The 11,740-nt window shown below is 53.4% G+C and overlaps 5 protein-coding genes and 1 non-coding gene across 6 annotated transcripts; 2 read left to right on the top strand and 4 right to left on the bottom strand.

The window, feature by feature from the left end:
* Window positions 1-506: 506 nt before the first annotated feature.
* BO94DRAFT_117613 (uncharacterized protein) lies at window positions 507-870 on the bottom strand. The gene has a single exon (XM_025605547.1). It carries the CDS (start codon window positions 778-780, stop codon window positions 574-576), a length of 207 nt encoding a protein of 68 aa, XP_025465852.1. The 5' UTR covers window positions 781-870; the 3' UTR covers window positions 507-573.
* On the bottom strand, window positions 871-4,437 carry kin1 (putative serine/threonine protein kinase Kin1). Its single transcript, XM_025605548.1, has 3 exons — window positions 3,662-4,437; window positions 2,981-3,608; window positions 871-2,912 (listed from the first exon to the last, which is right to left on the bottom strand). Exons 1-3 carry the CDS (start codon window positions 4,307-4,309, stop codon window positions 961-963), a joined length of 3,228 nt encoding a protein of 1,075 aa, XP_025465853.1. The 5' UTR covers window positions 4,310-4,437; the 3' UTR covers window positions 871-960.
* A 1,018-nt stretch (window positions 4,438-5,455) lies between these two features.
* On the bottom strand, window positions 5,456-5,665 carry BO94DRAFT_469219 (uncharacterized protein; the record flags this gene model as incomplete). Its single annotated transcript, XM_025608285.1, has 1 exon — window positions 5,456-5,665. A coding segment is annotated over one exon (210 nt), but the record flags the coding sequence as incomplete, so codon positions are not given.
* Window positions 5,666-6,295: 630 nt separating this feature from the next.
* On the top strand, window positions 6,296-8,564 carry BO94DRAFT_469652 (putative G-patch domain protein; the record flags this gene model as incomplete). The annotated part of the gene is made up of 2 exons (XM_025608295.1): window positions 6,296-6,501; window positions 6,560-8,564. 2 exons carry the CDS (start codon window positions 6,296-6,298, stop codon window positions 8,562-8,564), a joined length of 2,211 nt encoding a protein of 736 aa, XP_025465855.1.
* Window positions 8,565-9,613: 1,049 nt separating this feature from the next.
* Window positions 9,614-10,800, top strand: BO94DRAFT_557756 (ubiquitin domain protein; the record flags this gene model as incomplete). The annotated part of the gene is made up of 3 exons (XM_025613955.1): window positions 9,614-9,616; window positions 9,859-10,602; window positions 10,666-10,800. The coding sequence occupies 3 exons, from the start codon at window positions 9,614-9,616 to the stop codon at window positions 10,798-10,800; spliced, it is 882 nt and encodes a 293-aa protein (XP_025465856.1).
* Window positions 10,801-11,667: 867 nt separating this feature from the next.
* On the bottom strand, window positions 11,668-11,738 carry BO94DRAFT_t197. Its single transcript has one exon. It is a non-coding gene; the product is annotated as a tRNA-Gly (tRNA).
* Window positions 11,739-11,740: the final 2 nt, after the last annotated feature.

The raw sequence follows: 11,740 nt of genomic DNA on the forward strand, positions 1-11,740 counted from the left end.
TAATTACATGCACCAGTTAGCAGAACATGCATTTCTTCGCACTTGATCTCTTTGTAAGTACTCCATAGGAAAAGTGGACCTGCTGACTTGTCTCTCAGCTTGATTTGTTGCAGCACATATCTCCTAAACCATGCTGCCATGTACATAGTCTGTGGTGTGAGTATAATTAGTCGCACGAGATTTGAGTTGTGTGACTGTGTCGAGTAATTCAACGGTAACATTACAATATCTAGGTCTAACATAAGAGCTAAACTTTGATCTTGAATTCAAGGATCTATGTATATGAAATACTCATAAACTATGTGGCGTGGCTCTAAACTGATTGGTAATTGATTGACTAACTAGTAAGTCTGTCCTATTGTCTACTTGGACAGGTCCGTAATCATGACTCGCACGGGCTGATGTTGTGTAACCAAGCTCGGGGACTAGCACAGGCTAGGGTCTGCATTCAGGGGGCTAGTCTACTGGGACAGACTAAGGATCTCCAGCCGGGGACTCTTTTGAAGGTTCGTAGGCCTAGACATGAAGTGAAAGCCAACGGTTCGTAGGGATACGATGTGTTCTCAAATCCACCTATATAAAATGACCTTCATAATATGACCTGGAGAGGGCCAACATTCCTACGCAATAGTAACTCTCCGTAGCCTTTCGGACCAGCAGAAATAGAACTAACATAATGAAACGGCCCAGGAGAGTATACAACAGGCCAATAATCACACGAATCGGAAAGAACTGACTGAAATCCATGATGCAACCTTGCTCGGTTCTAATGTACACCATGACAAACCGGTACCGGGGACGATGAGCCAGCTCAGGGATACTGCAGACCGAAAGTGGACATAAAAGAAAAGAAACAAAAGAAACACGTGATGCTCATGCAAATGCTCATGGTTCGAACCGACCGGCCCGAGTAAATGAAACCAAACCCGCACACAGGCGCCCCCATCCTCCAAAAGAACCTTAGAGTCTTAAGGCGTCCAGAATTTTCTTGGCCATTTCGCGGTATTGCCACATGCCACCTGCAACCTTCTTGAATTGAATACCATGCAGCGAAAACAGCGGCACCTTGACAATCAAAATCTCAAACCGGAGGACCAGGTTCTCGCCGGTATCACTCTGCACACGGGTCGTGGTCTCTCCCATGACACGCTCGCCCACCATCAAATTATCACGGTGGTCCCGAGAGCCATCATCCTCATCAGAGCCTTCGGAGTTGGTCACAAAACTCTGATCCGGTGCTGCCCGAGTTCGACGTTGGGGCCGCGGGGTGTGATGCCGTGAATCATCTCGATCCTCGTGGTTCAAGAACCCTCCGAAGCTGATACGGCGGCGGTGGCCGGACATGTGTCCTTGGCGGTCTGGGCTCGGGGGCCCGACATCCACGACTTTGTCCAAATCGATACTCGGTGCATGACGGCAACTGAATCCCCCCTTGATCTCGACATAATCCACAGAAAGCTGCTTCAGAACTCGGATGATATCTGCTCGAATAACGGGCAGAGGCTTGCTACTTGTTGTTGAAACACTGAAGAGACCTTTGAGATATACGGGCTTGGAAAGGTCCTCTCCTTCGTTGGCACTTTCCAGTGCCGTTCCTGCGCCCGTTATGTCCGCATCGGTCTCTTCGGGAACGTTAGCCTCCCGAGTGGCGTCCCGTCTAGCCCTCCGGGCCTGGATACTCTCACGACGAGCGTGGCCGAGCGACATTGTCCGAGCTGTGTGTGTCTGCGTGCGAGTCAATTTAGCCTCTTTCCCGGGCGTGGAATCTTTCTGCACATTCGCATAGTCCGAACCGCTAGTCGGAGGTGGTTGGGCCGCTGCTTCCGCTTCCTGCCTGCGAGCGCGGCGAGCCCGGTAGTCAGCCGAGTTCACACTTGCCGATCTCTCCAAGAACTTATTGGACCGCGAGGCCGGCTCGGTCGATCCTGGAGCCTTGAGAAGATCCTGGTGTTGTGGTTGGCTACTCCCAGAATGGACGGCCGTCGGCGACGGGTCCGCACGTCTGGTTCTCTTGACACTGAAGCCCCTGGATAGAGGGGATGCCGAGTCGGCTGGTGGTTGGACATTCAAGGACGGCGTGTGGGGGCTTCCAATTCTGCCACGTTCCGGATCGCGGCTACGCTCCTTGGTTCTTCGTGTGCTGAATCGCCTTAGAATACCTGCCGCAGTGCTCTCCTTCTTCACCGGAGTCTCAGGTTGCGATGCAGGAGGCGCAGGTGAGTGCCCCGTTTGCGGGCCCAGGTGAAGGTTTTTGATCCCATCTGCAATATCGTCGTCGCCATGGGTCCTTGCCCTAGGACGAGATCTTCTCCCAGTATCCTTCTCGCCGGGCACGTGGTATTGGTTCGTGTGAGCCGCTTCTGGCGCGGGAAGATCAGGCATCTGGAGCATCGAGTCTCCGGTGGCGTGTGGAACACCAAGTGCACCGGGGTTCGTCTCAACCCTCTCCCTATCAAGTTTCTCTTTCACGAGATAGTAGACGGACAGGAGGGGACTGTAGGCGTTCACAGGGTCATTGCCTAATTGAACAGCCTCTGCGGAGGGAGTGGACAGCGTGTCCCTGCTGGCCGAATTTCGTCGCTTGTAGAAGTCGAACACTCCGCGCTTTTTCTCAGTGTGACTGGGAGGAAGTTGTTCGCGGGCCATGGCCTTAACAGCATGCTGATAATCCTCCGACTCGACGATTTTGGTAAGTTGGGCCGAGATGTAATCCGGCGGTCCGAAATCGAATCCAGTCATTTTCTCAATGACCTCCGGGTCCAGGGGAAGTTGTATTGGTTCACGGTATGGGAGGTAGTTGTCCGGTGACCCATTGAAGCCTTTGTTCATCCATGGATGGTTCATAATCTCAGATAAACTAGCACGTTGCTTGGGGTCGGTCACCAACATGCGAGAAATGATATGGCGACACTCTGGTATTGAAAAATTAGTACTACGTCCGTAATCATATTGAGCAATGCTGGGAAAACGGGAAGCCAACCTGTTGTGAGTCCTGGTGGGTACTCAAAGACACCCTGCTTGATCTTCGCGTGAAGCTTGGGCATGCTTTGGTCGTCAAATGGCACTTTACCGCAGACCAGGACATACAGAACAATTCCAAAACTCCAGACATCTACTTCCGGTCCAGTATATTGCCGAGCCTGGAGCAGTTCCGGAGCCGCGAAGTAGAGACTGCCACAAAATGTCTTCAGAAGGCTCCTCGGGGAGAAAAGGTTGCTGAGGCCAAAGTCAATAATTTTAATGTCTCCGGTCTTGCTGATCAGAATATTTTCGATCTTCAGGTCGCGGTGAACGATGCTATTGCGGTGGCAATAGTCTAACGCACTGGCGATCTGGCGGGCAAATTTTCGGGCCTGCTTCTCTTTCAACTTCCCATGAGAGATGATATAGTCCAACATCTGGCCCCCATTTACAAGCTCGAACAACATATACCAATGGTAATTGGTCCGCACCACGTCTCGCATCCCACAGATGTACGGATGGTTTACGAGACTAACAATGGCTGCTTCGCGGGCAGTTCGGATCTCTTTGGAGCGATCAGCTCTCTCGGCTTCGCGCGAGCTTCGATGTTCCTCGGTGGACTGCCGGGGGACAATTTTAACGGCCACCTGAAAGCCATCAGTGTTGATTCGGGCATCGAGGGGACAGATCAACCACTCACCTGTTCTCCAGTCTCCATGTTCTTCCCCACTTTTACCTTGCCCATACTACCAGCTCCCAGCGTTTTACCCAAAGCCCACTGACCCGACGGGGTTGTGATCATCGTGCGACGTTTCGCTTGCACCGAGTTAGCCGGATGCAGATGGGGGGCGGCGGCCTGCGAATGTCCTGCAACGCCCTCCGCTATGACGGGCCCGGCGGTAGCCATGTCTATGCTGTCCCGTTGATGACCTTGTACCGACAAATTGCGGTGGTGTTTGTTTGAGGGTTGTTCGGTGCGATAGGAGGTGGAGGGGCGCTCCTGGGAACGCTCCCTGGAGGAATCCCGACGGGAGGGAACGGGCTGGGCACCGCGAGAGGCTTCGTAATCGCGACGGGCTATGTTGTCGAACACGGCTTGATTCGACGGAGGGCGGCGGTCATAGGACTGGGATTTGGAGTAAGAGTGCGAGTACCGATTCTGCGAGTGGTGGTGATGGTGATGGTGATGTTGCGGAGAGGGCTGAGAGGCAGTCGCGGGACGGACCGCGACACTTCGGGTTCGGTGAGGAAGATCAGATGAAGGAGGACGATAGGAGGAAGGCCGGGAGGAGGTGGACTGGCTGCGGACGACGGAGGGTGACGCAGTGGGAGGAGCAGCAGTGGACATCACGATGGGCACGAAATTGACGAGAAGTTCCGAGCCAACCACAATTCAGAGCGCCTCATTCACCCTAAGACCACCTGCTGATCGAGGGGGGTTCGCGTGAGGGCGGACGCAGCCCAAAGGGAGGCCAAATGACCGGTCGGGGAGCGAGTGGGGGAGATGGCGTTGGCTGACGGAGCGCTCGAGGGAAGCGACAGCCAGCGTGGATCCGTTCCAGCAGAACGACTTCAACAATCCCCCATATACGGAAGATCCAGCAGATGGATAGCGACCCAAAAAAAGGGGTGGGGAAAATGAAACCTCGAGTCGAGAGGAGAAAAGGAGAGGCAGAGTTAAAAAAAGAGCGAAAGGGGGAAGGGAAGAAGAAGAGAGGAGAGGAATTTGCGATTGCAGAGAGAAATGTGGGAACGGACTGGGTCGTGAGGGAGGGAGGGAAAGAGTTGAATTGACGCTGGGATGCGGCTGCGGAGAAAGGCAGAAACCAGACCAGGCCAGGACCGGACAAGCCAGCCAGGAATAGTACCAGAAAGAGGGGATGGCGGGCGACACTATCCGATGGTTTGACGTTGTCTCCGCTGCGGTTGCTTAGCAGGAATGTTGGTGGATTGGATACGCTGTTTTGGATGCTCTCGGGAGGAGGAGGGGGGAGAGGGGGGAAGTAGATCGAGACAGAAATACTAATAATAATCTCCTTCAAAGGTCTCCTGTCTTAGCTGCGCCTTTTTCTTTTTCTTTTTTTTTATATGAGAGTCCTCTATTGTCGTCTCCTGAATCCCGAGAGAGTGGAAGAGTGTGTGAGAGGGTGGGAGAAGGAAATTATGTCCCATGCGACCTCTCGTATTGCTGCTGCATGGGTTCTGGCGGAATCACCAGGCAGGGCCTTTGCATCAAGTTACGCAGGGGAAAAGAAACCGCAATCTCCATCCAGCCATTTTTCAATTCAGCAGTGTATCTTACCGCAGGAAATGGTTACCTTGCTTCAATTCTTTCCCATCATCCGGGATCTCTTTCTCCCTCCCCCCGGGATATGCATGTCTGTACGGAGTACTCCGTAGATACCCTGTACGCTGTACCTTCACTAGTACCTTCATGTCGCGGTTGATACATAGTAAGCAGGCAGTTGCCTCCCCGGCAATTCCCTCGGTCAACCTACAGGTCGAATGGAGCCTTTGGCCCTGCTGCCAGGTGGAACGAGGACCGTTGATACGTCGGACTTTCGGTGTTTTGGGCACGGATGGGCATGATCAGCTGGCCGAGGGACTCATCATCACCACTCCGGGTCCTGCCAATTTCCTGCTGGACGGTCCAAATTAAGTTGGTCGGATGAGCCCAGATTTCCTGCCAAGCACGTTCGGTCGCAGGGTGGACATCAGATGCTCGTCTGGTTCTGGGTGGTGGTGTTGGATCTGTCACCCGCCCCGTAGTCCTTGGATTTGCGGAGCGTCGCAGCGGACCTTCCGAGAACAGCCAGACCAGAGCAACTATAGTAGTAATATATACTAGTTATAGTTTCACCTTTCCACTGGGAGCCATCAGCCAACCCAACCATGAGTAACGTGATTTGCCGATGGGATTATCCATTATCCACACAAGTACAGCACGTGGCTCTTCGATTTGGTTACCTCCCTATGTTCGACGGAATAATAATGCAAATTGCTATGTGTACTAGTAGTGGTTAAGTAGGCACACCCGCCGACTCCGTTTTCAGCCACAACGAGGTGGCGGTGCGCGCCAATTGTCTGGTCGGTCCGCCTTGTCACATGTCTTCCGCTCGACTCCTCTGCCATGCATCATCCCTCTACACTAGTCCCGCTGCCTCATCCATCCGCATTCTACTTGACGTTCCACCGGAACTTCTTGTCTACATATCGGCGGTACATTCCTGTGTTCTAGAGGTATGTCCATCATTACGCGTGTAGCTTTGAAATCACAGACACTGATGGTACAGCAACAGCCATGCTGCCTCCTTGAGCGAGCCGCACCTCCGTTATGGCCAGTAAAAGGAACCGTGCCGCCTTCGAGGCGGACCTGCAGGCTCACCAATCCCCTTATGCCTTCTACGGAACCCCCCTGCCTCCATTGGATGACAGCGTCCGAGATGATGGATCATACGCGCCGATCTGGAAGCAGGAGGTAACCGATGACCGGGGAAGGAAACGCTTACACGGCGCCTTCACCGGTGGATTCAGTGCCGGGTGAGCTCACGATTCATGGATAGCGTTGGACAGCACACTAAAGGTGGCCCGTCTTCAGGTACTTCAACACCGTCGGGTCGAAGGAAGGATGGACCCCAGCAACCTTTGTATCCTCGCGCCAGAATCGCGCCAAAGAAGTTCGGCAGCAACGACCGGAGGACTTTATGGATGAGGAGGACGTTCGAGAGGCTGAAGAGGCCAAGAGACTACATACCACCGATGAGTTCTCCGGCTTTGGTTCTACGGATGCCGACATGGCGCACCGAGGAGGGTTGATGGACCTTCTGAAAACGAGCGGGGAAACGATGGGGGTGAAACTTCTGAAGAAGATGGGTTGGCGAGAGGGCCAGGGTATTGGGCCTAAGGTGCGGCGTAGAGCCAACCTCGGTGAAGGCCTGGTCCAACGTGACGGAGACACCGACAAAACATACCTTTTCGCACCTGAGAATCCACCAATGGTTGCCTTCGTCCACAAAACCGATCACAAAGGACTCGGGTTTGAAGGAGAGTCTCGTCTTGACTCCCAACAAGCAAAAGGGAACGACTCCGATGAGGAGGATGCCGATTCCTTTTTCGGAAAGCGGCTAATGGCCCCGGGTAAGCCGAAACAACCCAAGGCGAAAGAGACCCGCCGCGGAGGGTTTGGGGTCGGGGTGTTGAATGATACCGGTTCAGATGACGAGGATCCCTATTCCCTGGGTCCGCAGATATCTTACAACCGAGTCATTGGAGGGGATAAAAAGAAGAAAAGGAAGACGAAACCTACCGAGGATGTGAGATCCCTGACAGGCGCGTCTAATCCCCTCATCGGCAACAAACCGGTATATATCCCCAAAAGAGTCATTGCTGCCAAGGGCTCTGCCGGCTTTCGGAAGTGTACCGATGGCCGTTTGCCTTTGGAAGGATTCTTGCTGGCGGAGGGCATCTCGAGCCTCTCCATATCTTCACAGGAGAAGAAATATGCGCCACCGGAGATACCCAAAGACTGGAAATCCAGCAAAACGCCAATAGAGAAGAGAGAGGTTTCGAGTTATGTCTCCACGGCAGAGGCGGCCAAGGCTTCCACCTTGGATCCTACGGCGAGAGCAGCACTCTTGGGAGAAACACAGCTTCCGGGGAAATCTATATTTGATTGGATGACCCCCGAGGCTCGGGAAAGGATCATGAAGCTCACAGGGAAGACTGATCTACCGCCAGCCTTAAGTGAGAAGGCCCCCAAGGGCTACGAGCTCTCGGAGGCGCAGAAGCGGAGGGATTTGTGGGACCTAGTACCCAAGCTAGACAAGCAGGTGGCTGTTCAGGCACTCACGCGAGCAGCCAGTGGTTGGATGCCGTACGCGGATGACCCAGGCAAACGGGATCGCTACCGAACATTCCTCCAAGTACGTGCCGGGCTTAGGGACAGCCTTCCGGACCGGGTGCCCGGCTCCACTACGGACGAATGGGCGGCGGAACTACATGAGTTCACACGAGCTGCAGAAGTCTTCAAGCCAATGTCCGGAGTCATGGCCTCGCGATTTACATCTGCGAGTTCCGGGCCCAAGGGGTCTTCCGACAAACCTGACGGATCGCCTTCAGCCGAGCCTCTCCTTAGCAAGCCGGCCGCAAGACCCGAGGACCCCGCAGTGGAGGCTGCTAAGATTGGTATGTTTGGCCCGATGACTCGGAGCAGCCTTTCTTTCTACCCGACGCGGCTGCTGTGCAAACGGTTCAATGTTCAACCCCCAGACCATGTCCAACTGGATCCCGGTGAGCCATCGGGGCGCACCGAGGCCTCAACGGCTGGGGGGCGCTTCCAGTCGGCTGGCTACCAGACCGCTTCTGGGCCCAAGGAATTGGTGTCGCGGGATGTTATGAATCAACTCATGCTTGCGGCTGGTGGTGGATCTCTTGCACCTGCAGACTCGGCATCACCGACGCAATCGACGCCTGCCGGCAGTCGTGCGCCCATTGTGGTTGAGCCGGAGCGCAACGAAGCATTGGAGGCGGAGCGGCCGGGCGAGGCGGTGTTCAAAGCCATCTTTGGCAGTGACGATGAAGATGAGGACGAGGAGATAAGCTGAATGTTATAGATCTGGGGATGCTTCTACTAGATGGGCCGTGGATCGTGGACAGCTACGCTCTCGTATTTCTGCAGGCAAAGCCAATATTGACCTTGAAACGTAATGATCGTCTGGAATGTCCCACTCTTTCCACGTACCTGACCGCTTAAACTTTTCTCTACCTAGAAGAAAAATCAAATCAAATAAAAAAGGCTAAAAAAAGAGGCTAAAAAAAAGGAGGGGATCCACCTGACATTATTGGCTGCATGAAAATGCAGTAGAGTATAAGTAGTTGTTATTTCTGCTGGGTGGTTGAAGTTAGAGATGCTTCCTTCCGTTGGATTGGAGTCGGAATCTAAAGCCTCCTTCAGCATCCAGGACTCTCACACCCACTCTCGACCCTCTCAAGGAACGGTCTGGACAGGGTGACACGACAGGGGAACGGACGGTGAGGATCTCGACCAAGAAGCGCGGGCAGCCGTTGCGACGAACAAAGCGAACAATACTTACTACTACTAATAATAAGGTACGAACCTTGGGCTGATCCCCTCACGTCGGTGCGCCGTCATCGTCATTCTTCCCTCCCCTCACCACGCTCCAATTTCTCTCCATTCAATCTCCCGTCACCGTCTCTCTGCCCTTCTTCCTCTTCTTCCTCTTCTTCCTCTTCATCCTCTTCATCCTCTTCATCTTCATCTTCATCACCTTCTTCTTCTGCATCGTGGATTGTCAGGCCATTGCGCTGCAGCTGTCCGCATTGCCTTGCTAGACGTGGGATTCCACTGCGTCGGGTCATACGACCGATGGCGATAACTGGATGGAAGGATTCCTGATCCATGATTGATTGATTGATTGATTGATTGACCCGTTCCTTCACCGTTGCTAGGAACGGCACATTCGGCCTATCTCATAAGCTCAGCTCAACCCCCGTCATCACTTCCAAACCGCTTTATTCCCCTCCCCCTCTCGTCGTCGCCAACTGCGATCCTGCTGTGCTCGCAGTGACCCCCCGTCCCTTCTCGCGGCTTGCTGTCTTTGGCTGATGGAGCTAGTTCTTTCAACATTCCAACATGGTGAGCCCTGAAACCTCCCCCTGTTCCCCTGATTCTTCACTTCCTTCCCCCCACACATTCCCCGGAAGCGGAGTCGCATGCCTTGCACGGTTGCACCCTGTCGTGCGATCCATCATTCCCAAAGATGATCTGCCCCATCCCTGCAGATCCCACCCCCCCCCCCCCCCCCCTCTTTTCTACAAACTCCGTGAGCACTGAGCACAGCATTCTGGATCCATAATGCTCACCTCATCCATAATCAGGGTTGCTGCTTGTCCTTATCGCGCGACAATGACCGCCCTTCCTATGCCGCCCAGGTAGTCACTGAAGAGCGCCGCCCCGAAGACTCTCATCCCCGAGCCGTCGCAACCAGCAATGCGCTCTCTTCCGCCAACTCGCCCGCCACTGCGCGCGCATCCCGCACAAGATCAAATCACTTCCCACTGAGCCAGCATTACAACTCTCCTATCCGCCGTCATGTCTGGTATAGCAAACGTCGCATGTGGACCCGCGCGCAGCTGGACCAAGAGCGCACCGAGTTTTTTGAAACGAGGGTGACGGGTCGTCCGGAAGTCTGGGCGGCTTTGTCTGCGGCCGTCTCATTGCTGCGCACCGGCGACCTCGAAACGGCACAAAGTTTCGTTGACGCAGCTGGTATCACCGTGCCCACGGGCGACCTCTGTCAAGGCTGCTATGACGAACAGGGTGTCCTGTACCGGTTACCGCAGTGCATCGTGAGCGACCCAGAGAATATCGTACGGTCAGACCAGGACCAGGGCGACTTCGACACGGACGATGGCAAGCTGTCTTCGGACGAAGCCTCGGGAGACGAATTAATTGCCGACGACGTCGAACGCCGCCGGGACGAGAAGGGTAAGGCCAGTGAGCGCGATTTGATTCGGGTCCGCGCACGGCTGAGCGATAGAGGCGGTCCCGACATGACTCTGTCAGTCGTGAAAACAATGAATGTCGGTTTGATCGCCCGAAAGCTGCAGCAAGAGGCGGGGGTACGTCATCCTGCGCGTATTTTTCATTCCCTCGGATATGCAATCTAACAAAAATATGTATAGATACCTCGCACTCACCGCGTGAGAATGGCCTATCTAGGCAGGATGCTCAAGGAACATGTGCCCCTGGTCGACCAAGGATGGAATTCCGCCCACGTAATCAACGCCCTCGTTGTCCCTCGGCCATCGATGTCATGACAGTCTGTGCCGCGACTGCATCGTGATAGCTCACATGCACACAGCCCGCGGACTTGCATGAAACCCGCGCACCAGCCACCTAATCCGATGGACGGTCTGATTCAACAAACACACCCCGACTGACTGACTGACTAACTGACTTATGCTAATGATGATCCCGTTACGTACCTAACCAGCCACTCCTGCATTGCCACCGACCACCTACCTACTTACATTGACCGGTTTGCCTGCGTGTTATGGCGTTGCGTCTATCTATTTCTTGTCCTTGTCCTTGTCCTTGTCCTTGTCCCGTCCGTTTGGTTTGCATAATACCCCAACTAGTGATTTCATTTCGTTTCATTTCATTTCCCTCATTCATTCCGTCTCTCTATTGATCAACTTACAGTAATGTCCTGTCTATTAACGGCCACGCATTTCCTATCTAATTAAGAACCTGCCATGAATCCTTCTTAACTACCCTCCGATATCCACTCCATATTTATTCCATTTCCTATAACCAACCGCAATCAGAACACTTCCCCCCACTTACCCACCCAAACCTAAATACCATACATACAGAATCATCATGACCCATGGAGATGAACAAGTAATATACCTTATACTTAATCTAACTACATCAACTAAAGCGAACACACCCAACACTGCCTATCGTTTACGATATACTGAATAAATATAAACCGACGCTCCTAGTAATTACTTACCACCTGGAAAAAAAGAACTTCACCGGACTAAGATGAATGAATGAGTGAAAAGGGCCCTCTTCTCTTACATTTTGAATTATGCTTGAGCAAACTGAACAATATAGTAAGGAAGGAGGAAAGAGAACGAAGTGGGAAGAGGGAAGAGGGAAGAAAAAAAGAATTAGAGTGCATCATCCGTGAATCGAACACGGGCCTCATCGATGGCAACGATGAATTCTACCACTAGACCAATGATGCTT

This window comes from Aspergillus sclerotioniger (assembly GCF_003184525.1).
Source record: "Aspergillus sclerotioniger CBS 115572 chromosome Unknown BO94scaffold_19, whole genome shotgun sequence".
Taxonomy (NCBI): domain Eukaryota; kingdom Fungi; phylum Ascomycota; class Eurotiomycetes; order Eurotiales; family Aspergillaceae; genus Aspergillus; species Aspergillus sclerotioniger.